We start from the raw sequence: 17,015 nt of genomic DNA on the forward strand, positions 1-17,015 counted from the left end.
AGAAAGAGAGAGTGGACCGCTGGGCAGAGGGCAGCCACAGGAGAGCTGTGGAAACTGAGGCCTCGGCACACACTTCCTGTCCTCGAGGGGCTCAGAGCGGCCCAGGCGTGTCTCAGTTCCCGCCAGCTCGCAGGAACCACACCAGCTCCTTGAAGACAAGGATTGTGTCCCCAGTGCCTCGAGCTATGCCAGGCATCTATTAATAGTAAGTGCTCAGGAAACAGCTGATGGTGTGGGCTGCATATCAGGGTTTCTCCTACGATTAAGCACATCAGTCATGGTGACCAAAGGCTTGGCCAACCTTCAGCAGCCTCTAGCTGTCTCCAGTCACCTCTGAGTTACAGGCATCCTGGCCAGTGGACTCAAGCGCTTTCCCCGCTGTGTTTAAGCCCCTCTCTGCATTCGTGTTTCAGGATAAAATTACCCCTCACGGTGGAAGAGATTGCCAACTTCGGGGAGGGCAGCAGGGAGCTGTTCGTGAGGTCCAGTACCTACAGCCTCATCCCCATCACCGTGGCCGAGGCAGGCCTCACCATCAGCTGGGTCTTCTCCTCTGACCCCAAGAGTATCTCCTTCAGCGTGGTCTTCCAGGAAGCCGAGGACACGCCGCTGGATCAGTGTAAGGTGAGGCCAGCTCCCTGCCAGCAGGGTGCCCAGACAGGCCTTCCCTGGACTGTTCTGAGAAGGACAGAGGGAAACCAGGGTGGAAAAACCCACCGGCCTGCGTCAGGCAGAGCAGGCAGTGCAGCTGGGCTTGTCCAGTGAGGATGGAAGGGCCTGAGAGCTGTCTCCTAACGTCTGAAGGCCATTCCTGGGTCAGCTTCAGACAGACCTCGGGACAGGTCAGTAAGCGAAACTGAAAGGAATACAGATGTGTGATTCAGGTTAAGGATCGTATTTTAACAGAGTCGTAGAGAGCAAGAGTGAGTCATCACGGGAGGTGGTGACCAGCTCTCTGCTTCCACTTTTGAGCTTAGGGCATTCAGCATCTCACTTCAGATAGGTCGAAAGAGACTCATAGCCTTTTGTCAGTTGGATGGTTGGGAACCTTGATAGCAGACACCAGTTCATAAACTCTTAAGAAATCCTAAGCATGTGACGTTGACTGGCTGGGACCGTCATCCTCAATTTTGGTTGCATATTCGAAACACCTGGGAGACATTTTTAAACGCACTTCTGAGTCCATAACGCATACCCCAAAATCAAAATCACTAAAGGGGACCCAGGCATCTCTAGGTGATCCCAGTGGGCACCAAGGATGAGAATCACTGGTCTCGATCAAGGGGAAGAAATCAGAGGAGAAAGGATGGGGTGGAGTGCAGAGCACAGGACAGCAAATAGGCCTCTGTGGGGGCTGATTCCTCGTGGGCCAGAAAGCAGATGGGGCAGCGGAGCGGGGAACGGGGTCTGAATTCCTCGCCTGAGTCTCTGCAGGGAGGGTGTGAGGGGTGATGGAGGGAGAGCTGGTTTGCGGGAAGTTCGAGTTCCATTGGAATCACTGGGAGTGGAAGGTATGATGAGGACAGACACACAGGCTGGATCGCAGCTCAGGGTGCATCCCAGGCTTTTAATACAAAATCTCCAGTTTCTAAGAATGAAGCTGGAGAGGAGCAGTTTGAAGTGATGTGAAAGCAGCCTTCTGTGAAGTGTCTGTGATGATATCCACTAGCCCCTCATGCTTGTGGTCCTCGGGGTGTCCTCAGGGGCTCAAGTCGCGGTCTGGGGAGGGCCCAGAGCCCCAGGAGGGCCAGGCTCAGGCGAGCTGGGTGCACAGATCGCCGCTCTGGCTCCAGCATCCACGTGAGGGACGTCTGTCCCTCTGGGTTTGCTCTCCTGCCGTCCCTGTCCTTGTGGTACCTGCTCGTTGCAGATTGCTTTGTCATTTCTCTCCTCTTCAGATTCGTGCCTAAAATTGAAATTTGGCCCCCTGAGTTGGCCTTCTTGATCAGAGTTTCATGCTCATTCTTATTTAAAAACTGCCCTGCCCCTCTTTTCCTTCCGGGGGCTCGTGACTTCGCCGCACATGTAGGGAGCCCTTCCTTCCTGAGAAATTTTGAACGTCCACCTGGGAGGTCCTGGGCTTGCGGTTGGAGAGCGGTTTCAGGCTCAGCCGTGCCACCTGGGCATGTATCTTAGTCCGTGAGGCAGGTCTTGGTCCCAGCCTGCCAGTGAGGAAACTCAGGTGCAGAGCAGCCTGCCTGGACCATTGATTGAGCAGCTTAAGCAGTGGGCTTGTCAGCTCTGCACTAACAAACAGCTGCACCGCCCAGAACTCACCCCAGCACCCTCGCTGTTCACCTCATGTTCCCAACGCCGGCTGAGCACCTAAGCACTGCGTCTGCCCAGATTAGACACAGCTGGGTGTCTGTGGTACGAGAGGGAGGGGACAAATCCTGTGTCCGCACCTGTCCCCTTGCTCAGTCACTCACCCGCCTAATCCGCATGGCCCTGGAAGACCTGGGTGGTTCCTCCCAGGATTCAGGAGCTCAGTGTCCTCATCTCAGGCTCCCTTGTTGCCTGGAGGGTATGGCAGCCATTGTCTTTCCCACAGTGGTCACCAGGGGGCAGAAGAAGCTCACGGTGAGAGTGAGAGTGTGCTCGCGGGGCTCCTCTGCCATCCCCAGCCTGCTGTGGGGGTGCTGTTACATCTGCCTGAGGTCCCAGACAGACATCAGCCTGGAGAATCTGTGTCCAGACTCACTTCTTTAGTATTTCGCCTGTGGACTCCCCAGGTGATGCCTGACCAGCCTGGACCTTATGGGAACAGCAGGACATAGTGCACCTCGCAGCACTTAAGTTTCATGGTGACGGAGGCTCAGACATCAGGAACTGGGCTGGGTCCTTGCACTCGGTTCACAACCATTCACTGAACTTCCGTGGTATAGTGGGCTCTGTAGAGCCCGCTGGGGATCAGGAGAGAAGGGCCACGCTGGGATCGGCCCTTGAGGAGCTCAGAGTGTCGTCAGAGAGAGGCCCTGTTAAAGAAACAACTGCGATTCCAGGTGGTGACTGTCATGATGGGGTGGCACCGGGCGGGGGGTGGGGGAGCAGTAAGAAGGGCACCTAACCCAGCCGGGGGGGGCAGTTATCAGAGCAGGAGACTCCTGGGCCAAACCAAGAGAAGCTATTAGGAGGGGGTGGGCGGGGGCATGGGTTACAGGAGAAGCGTCCAGGCAGAGGGAACAGCATGGCCGGCCAGTCCCGTCTCTAGGGCACGTCAGATACGCCCCACCCAGGACCATCCTCTCTCCAGAGGGCCCTCCTCCATCAAGGCCGGGCCTGGACACTGAGATGAGAGATGGTGAATTTGGGAAGCACTTGACAAAAGAAGCAGTAAATCAAGGACCTGAGGCCACCCGTATGCAGACCACCGGCCCGAAGCCTGGAACACGTCAGGGACCAAGGTCCGGGCCCTGCCTCTCTCTTTGCCCAGAGAAGCCAGAGGCCTGCCTGGGGCTGTTGAGAGTCAGGGGAGGAGCCGGGACAGGGAGATTGACTTTTTATTTTTAAATAACTTTGAAGAGGTATAATTTACTACCATGTAATTCACCCATTTAAAATGTTCAGTTATCTCAGTGTTAGTTATCTTAGCAATTCAGTTACCTTAGTATTATTCACAGAATTGCATAACCAGCACCACTGTCTAATTTTAGATCATTGTCATCACTGCATAAAGCAAAAAGAAACCCTGTATCCATTCACAGTCACTCCACAACCTCCTCCCAGCAACCACCAACCTACCTTCTGTCCTTAGGGATTTCATGTGAATGGAATCATGAATTACGTGGCCTTTTGTGACTGGCCTTTTCCATTTACCATAGAATCATGGCTCTGTATCAGGGCCCCAGGCCACTAAAGTCTCTCAATAGGGCAATAAAACCAACTGGACTGTTTTGCAGATATGGGGTATAAATCAGGTCACAGCTGTCCAAGCACGGGAGGCTGATGCGGGATGGCCCCAGAGCTCACACAGCAGAGTCTTGCTGAGGTTTAAACAGGACCCCAGTCATCTCCTGTCACCTCTGCTGTACGGACTTTGACACCAGTTGTTGTTCAGTTGCTCAGTCATGTCCAACTCTTTGCGACCCCACGGACTAACTACAGCATGCTGGGCTTCCCTGTTCTTTATTATCTCCCAGAGTTGCTACCCAACCATCTCGTCCTTTGTCGTCCCCTTCTCCTCCTGCCCTCAGTCTTTCCCAGCATCAGGGTCTTTTCCAGTGAGTGGGCTCTTCACATCAGGTGGCCAAAGTGTTGGAGCTTCAGCTTCAGCATCAGTCCTTCCAATGAATAGTCAGGGTTGATTTCCTTTAGGATTGACTGGTTAGATCTCTTTGTTGTCCAAGGGACTCTCAAGAGTCTTCTCCAGAACCACGGTTCAGAAGCATCAATTCTTTGGCGCTCAGCCTTCCTCATGGTCCAACTCTTACATCAGTACATAACTACTGAAAAAATCATAGCTTTGACTCTACGGACCTTTGTCAGAAAAGTGATGTCTCTGCTTTTTGTGTTTTTTATTTGATTACTTTTTGTTTTGTTTCTGCTTTTTAATTCGCTAAGTTTGTCATAGCTTTTCTTCCAAAGAGCAAGAGTCTTTTAACTTCATGGCTGCAGTCACCACCCACAGTAATTTTGGAGCCGAAGAAAGTAAAGTCTCTCACTGTTTCCATTGTTTCCCCATCTTTTTGCCATGAAGTGATAGGACCAGATGCCATGATCTTAGCTTTTTGAATATTGAGTTTTAAACCAGCTTTTCCACTCTTCTCTTTCACTTTCATCAAGAGGCTCTTTAGTTCCTCTTTGCTTTCTGCCATAAAGGTCGTATCATCTGTATATCAGGTTCCTGATATTTTTCCCAGCAATTTTGATTCCAGCTTGTGCTTTATCCAACCCAGAATTTCACATGATACACTCTGCATATAAGTTAAATAAGCAGGGTGACAGTATACAGCCTTGACATACTCCTTTCCCAATTTGGAACCAGTCCGTTGTTCCATGTCCAGTTCTGTTGCTTCTTGACCTGCATACAGGTTTCTCAGAAGGCAGGTAAGGTCTGGTATTCCCATCTCTTAAAGATTTTTCCACAGTTTGACACCAGAGCCTTTGTTAATCTCCCCTAGACGGTTTGGTTGATTGATTTAAAGTAATAGCGAGAAAATCTTACACATTTTGACCATGGTGGAAAAAACAGTAGCTGGAATGAACAAAAAGTCTATAGACTATTTTAAAGAAATAAAGAGTATTATCTTACATGTCCTCTTCAGAGGATCCTGCCTCGACAAGCTCTTGGCTTTTGCTTTGTAATCAAAATAGTGTGTGGGAAGGTTGAGGTGCAGGGCGCACAGGCGTCCCTGTGTAAACCGCAAGCCTTTCTCCCTGGCACTTCCTCCTGCGTGTGCTTGCTGAAATATCTCAGGCCAGGCTCAAAACTTTTAGGTTATGGATCACAGGAACAGACCCAACCACTCAAACTCCCAGGATTCTCAGTTCCCTATAGAACTAGAATATTATAAACCGTTAATGGAGCTTGATAAGGTACCATGTTCTACATGGTAGAGGAGCTGCCGCAGAGCCCACACGTAAGAGGTCCTCACGCATCTCAGTCCCCTCCAGGCTTGTCTTGGGCCCCTTCTGCTGCCTCACCCCCACCGGCTTGCAGTCAGAGCTGGTGCACTGTGGTGTCAGGGGCCTGCTGTTAGCTCTGTCTCTCTCCCAGGCCTTTGGGGTCTCCCTTTTGACTTTTCTCTGACTCGTGTTATTTAGTTTCGGATATTTGGGGATTTTCTAGACAATTGCAGTTTTTTTCTAACTTAACTCCATTGTCAGAAAACACACTTTTTATAGTTTGGATCCTTTTAAATGTAATTTTTTTAATGGCCTAGAATGTGGCCCACCTAGCGATTATTCCAAGTATACTGGAAAAGTCTGTCACTGTTTCTATTGTTTCCCCACCTATTTGCCATAAAGTGATGGGACCGGATGCCATGATCTTAGTTTTTTGCATGTGGAGTTTTAAGCCAGATTTTTCATTCTCCTCTTTCATTTTCATCAAGAGGCTCTTTAGTTCCTCTTCACTTTCTGCCATTAGGGTGGTGTTATCTGCATATCTGAGGTTATTGATATTTCTCCCGGCAGTCTTGATTCCAGCTTGTGCTTTATCCAGCCCAGCATTTCTCATGATATTCTCTGCATATAAGTTAAATAAGCAGGGTGACAATATGCAGCCTTGATGCACTCCTTTCCCCATTTGGAACCAGTCTGTGTTCCATGTCCAGTTCTAACTGTTGCTTCTTAACCTGCATTCAGATTTCTCAGGAAGCAGGTAAGGTGGTCTGGTATTCCCATCTCTTTAAGAATTTTCCACAGTTTGTTGTGATCCACACAGTCAATGTCTTTAGCTAGTCAATAAAGCAGAAGTAGATGTTTTTCTGGATCTCTTGCTTTTTCGATGATCCAATGGATGTTGGCAATTTGATCTCTGGTTCTTCTGCCTTTTCTAAATCCAGCTTGAACATCTGGAAGTTCTCAGTTCTCATATTATTGAAGCCTCACTTGGAGAATTTTGAGCATCACTTTGCTAGCATGTGAGATGAGTGCAATTATGTGGTAGTTTGAACATTCTTTAGCATTGCCTTTCGTTGGGATTGAAATGAAAACTGACCTTTTCCAGTCCTGTAGCCCCTGCTGAGTTTTCCAAATTTGCTTGCATATTGAGTGCAGCACTTTTACGGCATCATCTTTTAGGCTTTGAAATAGCTCAACTGGAATTCCATCACCTCTACTAGCTTTGTTTGTAATGATGCTTTCTAAGGCCCACTTGACTTTGCACCCCAGGATGCACCCCAGCCAGCTGCACTCACCTGGCTTTAGGTGAGTGATCACACTATCGTGGTTATCTGGGTCATTAAGATCTTTTTTGTATAGTTCTTCTGTGTTTTCTTGCCACCTCTTCTTAGTATCTTCTGCTTCTGTTAGGTCCATACCATTTCTGTCCTTTATTATGCCCATCTTTACATGAAATGTTCCCTTGGTATAGTGACAGACTTTATTTTCTTGGGCTCCAGAATCACTGTGGACAGTAACTATAGCCATGAAATTAAAAGATGCTTGCTCCTTGGAAGAAAAGTTATGACAAACCTAGACAGCATATTAAAAAGCAGAGACATTACTCTGCCAACAAAGGTCTATCTAGACAAAACTATGGTTTTTCCAGTAGTCATGTATGGATGTGAGAGCTGGACTATAAAGAAAGCTGAGCTCCAAAGAATTGATGCTTTTGAACTGTGGTGTTGGAGAAGACTCTTGAGAGTCCTTGGATAAGCAAAGAGATCAAACCAGTTAATCCTAAAGTAAATCAGTGCTGAATATTCATTTTAAGGACTGATGCTAAAGCTGAAGCTTCGATACTTTGGCCACCTGATGCGAAGAACTGACTCATTGGCAAAGGCCCTGATGCTGGGAAAGATTGAAGGCAGGAGGAGAAGGGGATGACAGAGTTTGAGCAAGCTCCAGAAGTTGGTGATGGAGAGGGAAGCCTGGCATGCTGCAGTCCATGGGGTCACAAAGAGTCGGACATGACTAAGTGACTGAACTGAACTGAAACTGGAAAAGAATGTGTGTTTTGCTATTATTGGGTGGATTGTTCTATAAATATCAGTTAGATCAAGTTAGTAGATAGTGTTTAGGATTGTTATGTCCCCTTGATGAATTGATGTCTTTATCGTACATGATACTATCCCTGGCCATGTTCTTTGATATAAAATCTACTTTGATATTAATATAGTCAATCCAGCTTCTTTTGACTAGTGTTAGCATGGTATGGAGCTTCCCTGGTGGCTCAGTGGTAAAGAATCTGTCTGCAGTACAGGAGACCTGGGTTTGATCCCTGGGACAGGAAGATCCCCTGGAGAAGGACATGGCAACCCAGTCTAGTACTCTTGCCTAGAGAATCCCATGGACAGAGGAGCCTGGCAGACTGTAGTCCATAGGGTCACACAGAGTTGGAGACAACTGAAGTGACTAAGTAGCAGCAGCATGGTATATCTTTTTACATTCATTTACTTTTAATTTGCTCAGTTGTATGTCACTCTTTGAGACCCCCATGGACTCTAGCCCACTAGGCTCCTCTGTCCATGGTATTCTCCAGGCAAGAATACTAGAGTGGGTTGCTATTCCCTTCTCCAGGATGTTTTCCCGACCTAGGGATCCAACCTGACCCTCTTACTTATTTATTTTTATTCGCTGGCAGCTCCAGGCAGGGGGGACAACTTCAAAAGCATGGGAGAATGGCTAAGATTTACCCTCCCAAGAAACAACCAAAACAGACAAAATATGAGAAGCAACAGTTTTCAAGTCATTGTACAGTAGGCGATGATGGACAGTGATCTTTGAGAGGAAAAGGTGAGCCCTGAAATTGCCCTAGCTTACTGCTTTGGGAGGAAAAGAGAACAAGCAAATGGAACAAATAAAAAACAATAAGATGAGAGACTCAAGCCCAACCTTATTGACAATCGCATTAAATGTAAGTTGGGTAAACATCCCAATTGAAAGGCAGGAATTGTCAAGTTGGATAAAAGCAAGTCCCAACCCCATCATGCCTACAAGCAATAAAATTTAAATGTAAAGATACAAATAAGTTAGAAGTGTGTGTGTTCAGTCGTGTCTGACTCTTTGAGGCCCCATGGACTGTACTAACTTAATTGTCCTAGCTCAGTGTTGCCTCTTCCAGGAAGTCTTCCCTGATTCTGCCTCTCCTCCCACCCACCGAGAGGCTGGGATAGGCACCCCTCCCTAGTACACCTATTATGACAGTCTCACCCAGCATAATTGAATGTTCTTATCTGTTATCACCATTAAACCACAAGATCCTTAAGAGCAGAGCTTTTTGTGGGAACTTACTCCACTTTGGGAACTTTGTGACCACTATGTAGAGTTTCAAGAAATAGGCAACTATGTTCAACTTTGAGGTGAAAAAGTAATCACATCTTTGTGTTTTGGATTCAGTCATTTTATACAGGTTGAAAATGTTCACATGTAGGTCTTCTCTAGTTGCAGCAAGTGGGGGCTCCTGTTTGTTGTGCTCAGGCTTCTCACTGCGGTGGCTTCTCTTGTGGAGCACGGGCTCTAGGTGTGCAGGCTTCAGTAGTTGCAGCCTGTGGGCTCAGTAGTTGTGCCTTGAGGGCCTAGTTGCTCCTCAGCATGTGGGATCTTCCCAGACCAGGGAACAAACCCGTGTCCCGTGCATTGGCAGATGGATACTTAACCACTGGACCAGCAGGGAACCCCTCCCAACAATGTTTTTAATTTTGGCTGGCTCTGTGTTACTTCTTATTATATCTTCAGTTTTAAAGTATCTTACCTGGCCAGCAGATTGAAGACTCTGCCCATGGGGAAGAGGTTGGCCATCCCAGGACCCCAGCCCTGGCCCTGGCCAGCTCACACCATTTGCTCAGACTTGGCCTCTGACAGTGAGGCCCTGAGAACAGTGTCCTCAGGAAATAAATGTCTCCTGGGATTAATTTCTCATTCTCAGAGGAGATAGGAAGCTGGAGACCTGGAAAGATGAAAGGGCTCTGGGACTGACTGGAGCCAGGTGAGAAGCCATGGGCGGAGCCAGGGGCCATTGGCCTGGAGGAAAGTAGACCCAGAAGCTTCACAGAGTGCCTGAGAGACGTGAGTGGAGGGCTTGGCCCGTCCTCTGACACCCTCAAGGGCAGCAGCACTAGCATCAACAGGAAAGGACCAGGCAGGATTTCACCTGGAGTAAGGCTCTGCCTCCCGAAGCCAGGAAGAAGCTGCTTCTCTGGACGGTAGAGCATTCTGGCACTCACTGGCCATGGTCAGAGGAGGCTGGGGGGACCATTCTTTTAGGATGCTGACCCATCATGATTCTGGGTGAAACTCATGTCCTCAGCCGTTCCCCCCGCCACTGTAAGTTATTGACAAACTCAGGGCATGTGGAAGGACACCCCCTGGAAGTGGGGGCTGATGCGGCTCAGCTGTGACGTCAGACGAGGCATTCAGCCTCCCTGGGCATCAGTTTCCTTCCCCCAAATAAAGAATCTTCCCAGAGGCTCTGTGCTACCCTCTCAGCTTCTGTGATACTTTTCCCATCTGCTTCCCCTCCCAGGTGCTCATTCCCACCACCCGATGCAATTCCCACAAGGAGAACATCCAGGGCCAGCTCAAGGTCCGCACACCAGGCATCTACCTGCTCATCTTTGACAACACTTTTTCCAGGTAGGCTGCCTCCTCGGTCAGCGTCTGATGAACCCACCCGGCACCCTGCCTCAAGGACAGAGATGGATGTTTAAAAGCAGTTGTTTAATTATCAGTTCCTGATTATCAGTGGTTCTTTAATTTTAGACCTATACTCTGGTGTTCCAGTGTCCATTAGAGAGTGTGTAACCCACAGCCTGATACTTATAGAGTCTCACCACGAGTCAAGTGTGTTCTCCGCCCTCTGCTCTTATTAATACTACTCCCTTCAGCCCCACAGCAGCCCCGTGCAGTAGGGACTGTCTTTCTCCTTGTGTTACTGCTAAGGGACTGAGGACCTAGAAGAGGGACACTCCCAATCACACAGCTGGTGGTGGAGCTGGATTTGAACCCAGGTGGCCCGGCTCGAGGCCCTAGGCTCTTGCCCAGGATGCTTTTCTGCTTCTGCCATCCCACTGCCCACTGCCCAGGCCAGAGAAGAACTCAGCAAATGCAGTGGAAGAATTGGGCAGATGGGTGAACAGATGGTTGGATGGATGAGAGAGAAGTGAAGTAATGAAGGCTCAGAGCTAATCAGGACTGGAGCTGTGAGGCGAGGCCCTGGGCCCCCTTGTCCAGGGAGTGGAGCTGCAGGTACCATCTCTGGGGAGCACGACTTCAGAGCTCCAGATGCAGGTCCAGGAGTGAGTGCAGGGTTAAGGGGTCAGGAGGATGGGGGTGTAGGGAGATGAGGCTGGAGGGGTGGCCAAGAAAGGAAGTAGGACAGTGGACCGATGTTGGTTGAGCATCTGCCTCGAGCCAGGGGTCTACTTCATGGAGATGTGCGACTGGCACGGTGAAGGCTGCTGGGCACCTGTCCCTCTTCTGTCTTCTGGCTTCAGTGTAAGCCCTTAATAGGGGCTCAATTCATTCATAAGACCTGTCTGATCAGCATCCAGCCACATCCTTTCTGAGCAGGGCCCTGAGCTAGTGACCACATCCCTCCCTGTGGGCGCCCTTGCCAGCCCACTTGGTTTTAAGCAGAGTAACTTAATAGCTATTAAGTAGGTGAAAAGCTGGAGTGCCATCCTCTCACCACCTCAGGGCCTTGAACTCCCAGGGTGTGTGGCCGTGGGCATCTACCAAGGGAGAGCTTGGAGGAATGGGCTTCCCAGCTTTCCCCTTCCCCTCCCTCCCCCCTCCCCCCACCACCCCCAGGAACATGGACACACCCTGTGTTAGCAGGATTCTTGGGTATGGGCTCTGCATGTCCGGAAAGCTGGTCAGACCGGGTGTGGGCCTCAGCCCCTCAGGGCACCGGTTAGGAGACTGGGTGGAGGCCAGCCCTGCACAGGGTCTACTCTCCCCTCTGGGTTTTAGTGGAAGCCCAGTTTCCTCTGCAGTGGCAGCCAGCATTTTTACTACCTCCCTGAGCCCCACCACAGGTTGATGGAGAGGCTACTTAATAGCTGCAGAGGTAGCCCCAGACCAGCTTTGCAGTTGGCCTTAGGAGCGGCTGTGGTGCTGCGACACACTGCGGCCCTCACCGCTGATGCCATCTCAGGGCCTAGTCAAGGCTGTCAAAGCAGGACAGCGGAAGAGATCTAGATGTCCAGTCAGAATGAGATCCAGGCTCGCCTCCACTATGTGTGTCCCCTCTACGCCTGCTCCACCCACCTTCCCAGGGCAGCCCAGATCCCCGAGACCCCTGAGACACCCCCCACCCCAGGGCCCCTTCAGAGCAGCAAGGCAAGGAGGGGTGCTTCACAGCATGGGACTGAATGGGTATTTCTGCACCCAAGCCCCAGGATAGTCCGCGGAGGTGTCCTAAGATCCTGACACTTTGCAGGAAAATGTCTCTGCTAGAGAGACAGGAAATGGGGGTGAGGGGGCCCAGAAGAGTCCACGCAGTCTGTGAGGGACCCCAGGCTCAGAACAGAGGTCTTTGCACCAAGGCTTCCTGTGCCAGCCAGCACCCACCCCAGCTAGGTCACTGCAGCTGCTTTCAGCCCTCAGAATAACCCCTCCTTCCCCATTTGTCTCCTCAGATTCGTCTCTAAGAAAGTCTTTTATCACTTGTCTATTGACCGGCCTGTGATCTACGATGGAAGTGATTTCCCGTAACCTCCAGTACCTGGATTTTACCAGTTTCACATTACCCACAGGAAACACTACACCTCCTCACTTGTCACGTAAAGCACCTAAAAAAACCAGAAAACAAAAAATAGCTGCTCTAAAGCTATCAGTATCCACTATGCAACTTTAGGAGACGGGCCCTTGGCTGCTCATCAGAGCCACGTTGCTCTGAGCGCTGTGTACTCAGCGCTGTGCACATCACTCTTAGCCCCTTGGCTCGTAAGGGCTCAAGTGATGTTTCCATTGTCCTCACACCCAGAGGGACACTATGCCAAAGGTTTAAACACTCAGCAGACCACTGGCCTCTCCAGGGGGGCGCAGTTGGCTCCAGGCCTCCTGTGAAGAGTTTCCCAGGACAGAGGGGTCCTGACTTCCGCCCGTGGAGAGACACAGCCCCCCAGTGCCCAGCCAGGCATCACGGGTGACCCGGAGCTGGAAGGCCTGGCCAGACCCTGTGGGGCCCTCAGGTCCTGCCTGGGAAAGGACGTCAGGGCACCTAGGGGCCCGCCTGAGATCCCATCCAGCTTCCTCCATCATGCTCCTGTCCCCGCCTGCCCGGGGAGTGCAGGGCTCCTCAGAGGGGCCACCAGCTGCACTTTTCTCCTGGCCCTTCTGTCTGGGCGAGTCTATCCTGGGGCAAAGCCCTCCACTCAGCTGGGCCTCTCAGCAGCTCAAAATACCACCCTAAGACTCAGAAGTGAAGCTAATCCAGGAAACGGAACCCACCTACTGAGGGCCTGCAGTGCAATCTACGTCCAGATGGCCAGAGCCCAGATGTTGAGTAGCGTCCACGCCGTGACCAAAAGGCTGGACGCATCAGCCTGTGGAGCTCACTCCTCAGCCTGTCTTTGTTTATATTAATAAGAGCTTCTGCAGATAACATTTACTAATGATCATATTCAGGGTAGGAACCACTTTTAAAACTCGGGGGCTTCTTAAGAGAAGTCTTTGCTAACTCAAGTGTAATCGGGCATAATTCATGAATCAGCTCTTTGCTCACCTCTCGGTCCCTCCTCCCCACCTGCCTAGATTCCCCGCACCCCTTTTGCCCACTTCCTGCTGCTCAGCCTGCACCTGACACCTGGGAGCAAATGAATCCTCTGTCCTTTTCCGGGACAAGAAGCAAATAATCTTCCTGTTCTCCATGGCCCTTTTCTCCCACCACAGAGAGCTCACATTTGATGGCCTCTCTGTGCCCTGTTCACAGGGCAGTCAGGACCCAGGTCCTTCCGCAGTGAGCAGAGATCTGACCAAGCAGCTCACCTTGGCTGGGGATGGGGGAGAGGGTATCTGGCAGGGCGACTGCAGGTCCGAGTGCCCCACCAGCCCTTCAGCTAGCCCGGTGACTAAGCCGAGTCACACCACGTCAAAGCTTCATCTCGTCGTTCACGAGCCTGGTCTGACTAGTTTTGAGAACTGGTGAATGGGTCAGGAATCTTTGGCCAAGTTCAGTTCAGACCCCATACCCCCCAGGCGCCAGCAGAGGTAGAAGGAAATGACTTTGGCGGTAGACTCAGAACTTCCATTTAAACAGGAGACATAGGCACTTCCAGGCACTTTAAGTGGGGCTTGAGACATGGTGAACAGAACCTTCCAGAAAAGAGCTGGCCCTCTCGTGCTCTCTTTCCTGGTAGCAGCCGCCTGTGGCAGAAAGCCAGGAGTCTCTAGCATCTCATTGAGCAAGGTCCTGACGGTGCTTAGCACCAAAACAGAAATGGCCAGGCCCCCAGAGACTTCCTAGACGCCTACTTGTCCTTACAGGGTGCCGCACTGCTTGAAAGCAAATTACCCTGCCTTTAAATCCATCTCCCTCTTGAAAAGGATAATCAGATGTAGCTGGATCACCACTTGAGAGAAACAAAAGACCCCAAAGCATCTGGAATCTTGGTTTGAGTGCTCAGCTTTCCCAGGATACCCTGGAAACATGGCCAAGTGGACGGCCCTCTGCTCATGTCACCACCGTCACCTGCAGCTCGAATCAGCATTTCCTGAGTAACTGATGTGTTTCCTGTGGAAGGCCTAAGACATTCCATCTGAGGCTTGTCCTGAACCTCTGTTACTTGACCTGGCAGGGGACCAACTCCAGCTTAAAAAAATCCCGTGGCTCTTGTGACGCCAACCCAGAGCCACCGCTGCAGGAGCTCGTGGGCCCCTCGTCCCAGCACTGCAGACAGTGACGGCAGTGGTGCAAAAAGGCCTTCCTTCACCTGCCCACTGCGGTCCCACCCTGCCTCGGCAGCATAATTATTTTTTTGTGCTGAATGGACTCTTGTTCTTCGTTACTTTGCTGTGGGAGCTCGGGTTTGCTGTGCAGCTAGAGGACATCTTGGCATATTTAAGTATGGCTTGTATCAACTGCTTTCTTATTTTAAACAAGTTCCCAACTTTACTGAAGTTTGGGGGTTGAGGTATTCTTTTTAATGTAAACGATAATGAAAAACAGCTATTGAAAGTGGTGGCCCCAGCCAGTAGACTGAATTAACACTAAAAGTCAACACGTAGGAAACATTCTTGGGATCCCAGATCACTATCTTAAAAAAAAAAAGAAAAACCCCCCAGCAGCCCCTTTAGGGGCTGGCCGAGCTCTCTGAATAACTGTTGCTGTTTAGTATTGATACCAGCCGCCTTGCTCACCACTGCCTTGGAAGCCACTGATCACCCTCGCCGGGGAACACAGCCTCTGTCAGGCACCCTCATCCACTGCCAGCAAGTGTGTTTGGGAGAAAGCGTAGCCCCTGCAGAGCAGTTCTGGCTGGAGCCCACCTACTCCACGCCCACTGGTCAAGAGCAGGCAAGGAAATTCTCAAATAGGAATCTGGAACTGAAACACTACATAGGGTCTGAAAAGTACGATTGCACAGCCACACTAGATAATTCAGAGATAAAGGAGATGGGTTTTTTTGAATTATTTTCGGTTGTCACTCGCCTTCGGTGGTGAAGCCATTCCAGACTCATCTGAAAAGAAATCCCCATTTGGGGATGAAATCTCAGAGTCTGTGTTTTATCATTCTGGTTAGCTGTCCCCCATACGCTTTTATAGGAGTTTTAGAAGCCCACCTTGGTGACTCCACCTTGGAGAATCGCAACCTCAGCTCAGAGGTGTTGAGAATGAGAGCAGAGCTGCCTTGTGCGATGCTCAGAACCAAGGGTCACCCGGCACAGAGAATGTGGAGTCAGCCATCTACGTTTACAAAACACTTACCCAAAAGGTTCTTTTCAGTGGAACCCTGGGTGAGTTTTTCTCTGTTGTGGTGCTTCCAAGGAAACAAAGACTGAGTTAATAATGCCTTTTCTTTCTTAAGCACTTTTTCAAAATAACACAGTGCATCTTTAAATTTGGGGAGGCATTTCTGATAAAAAGACTTCCTCAGGACCTGAGGACAAGGGCTGTCCAGAGATGCTCCTGTCCTGCCCCCAATGGCTGCAGAGCAACAGCGAAGCCTCAGTTGGGTGGCTTCCAAATCGGAATTGCACTTTAATTGACCAATCCTCCATGCTCACAGCCTTATGGGGTAGTGGGTCTGGAACCCATCTCTTTTTTTATCTGCCAAAGAATTACCAGAAGCACATCAAATGCCAACTCTCCACCTGCCCAGTGGGGGTGAGGAACTTTTGTATCCCAAAACATAGTCCATATAGCATCTGCTGCACCATTTGGGAATGTCTTATTTTTAATCTCAGGATTTAAATAAACACTATGACATTGAGAGTGGTGTCACCTGTCATTCCATTGAGACATAAGGCGAGAGATGAAGTTGCACGCAGCAGAGCTGGGGCAGAGCTATTGGGCCATGTCAAGTCCTGTGACTTTTCAAAAGGGGAAAAGAAAAAAAAGCAGCTGTTCTAAGAGGTTGCCAAATTGGCCTGGTGTCCAGACCCGCAATCTGCGCTGAGGTCTGAGTTCAGACCTGCCTCAACCAATGCAGTGCACCAACCCACCGCCCTCTACCAGAAGAGCTTCTGCATTCAGCAAAATTCCCCAGCCCTCCCCTGGTCCACAAAGAGCAGCCTGATTTACCAAAATGATGGAGTCGGGGAGGAGGTCACGGGCGGCCTAAAACCACGGTTAGTCAAGCTGGATCCAAATCTAGGCAGAGCTGCTAGAGGAGGCAGCAGAGAGGGGCAGCGAAGACCCTGGACATGGGCCCCGAGGGCTGTGTCCCAGTCACTCCTTGCCTGGGCAGACTGAGCTTGGGCCAGGCAGTCCATCCGCACTCACCTCTGGGGCGCCCTGTGCCCCACAGGGTCTTCCCAGCCCTCCTTCCCTCCACTTCCCTTCTTTCAGCCTTCCCCCTGCCTCGGATTCTCCTGTGGCCTCTTCTTTCATCAGTTACTCAGGAATAGGTTACACTTTCCGTAAGTGTATCGTTGCCTGCAGGTCCAGGACCCTGTTTCTTTCATCCTCCTCTCCCTCTTCTGCCTCACCCCGCAGCATCGAGCACAGAGCACGGTGCTCACCAGCCTCTGAACCAGCTAGGACACTGGGCACCATGGTCGGCCCTAGGCCATCAACAATCCCACTGGCCAACTTGGCTAGAGGCCAACTCCCAAAACCCCCATGGTAGAGAGGGACAAAGGTCAAACCCACAGGGGCGATTTGGGGAGGATGGAGGTGAGCTGGTTACTGGATCAAATACGTGTAACCTCCTGTGCCCTCAAGCTTCTCCTGTCCAGTGATGGAA

The 17,015-nt window shown here is 50.5% G+C and overlaps 1 protein-coding gene across 14 annotated transcripts in view; it reads left to right on the top strand.

The window, feature by feature from the left end:
* FYCO1 (FYVE and coiled-coil domain autophagy adaptor 1) overlaps nucleotides 1-16,040 on the top strand; it is a 268,566-nt gene extending 252,526 nt beyond the window's left edge. For 11 of the 14 annotated variants that reach the window (XM_081525965.1, XM_081525962.1, XM_081525963.1 and 8 more), the window contains 3 exons: nucleotides 414-624; nucleotides 10,130-10,239; nucleotides 12,246-16,040. In XM_081525965.1, coding sequence (XP_081382091.1) covers nucleotides 414-624; nucleotides 10,130-10,239; nucleotides 12,246-12,321 — 397 coding nt within the window. In that variant the 3' untranslated portion in view covers nucleotides 12,322-16,040. Of the gene's footprint in view, nucleotides 1-413; nucleotides 625-8,248; nucleotides 8,627-10,129; nucleotides 10,240-12,245 lie in introns of those variants that run through there. The other 3 variants (XM_081525972.1, XM_081525973.1, XM_081525971.1) reach the window with 1 other exon arrangement.
* The last annotated feature ends 975 nt before the right edge of the window (nucleotides 16,041-17,015 follow it).

This window comes from Giraffa tippelskirchi, chromosome 9 (assembly GCF_054371585.1).
Source record: "Giraffa tippelskirchi isolate mGirTip1 chromosome 9, T2T-mGirTip1v1.2.pri, whole genome shotgun sequence".
In the NCBI taxonomy this organism is placed as follows: Eukaryota; Metazoa; Chordata; class Mammalia; order Artiodactyla; family Giraffidae; genus Giraffa; species Giraffa tippelskirchi.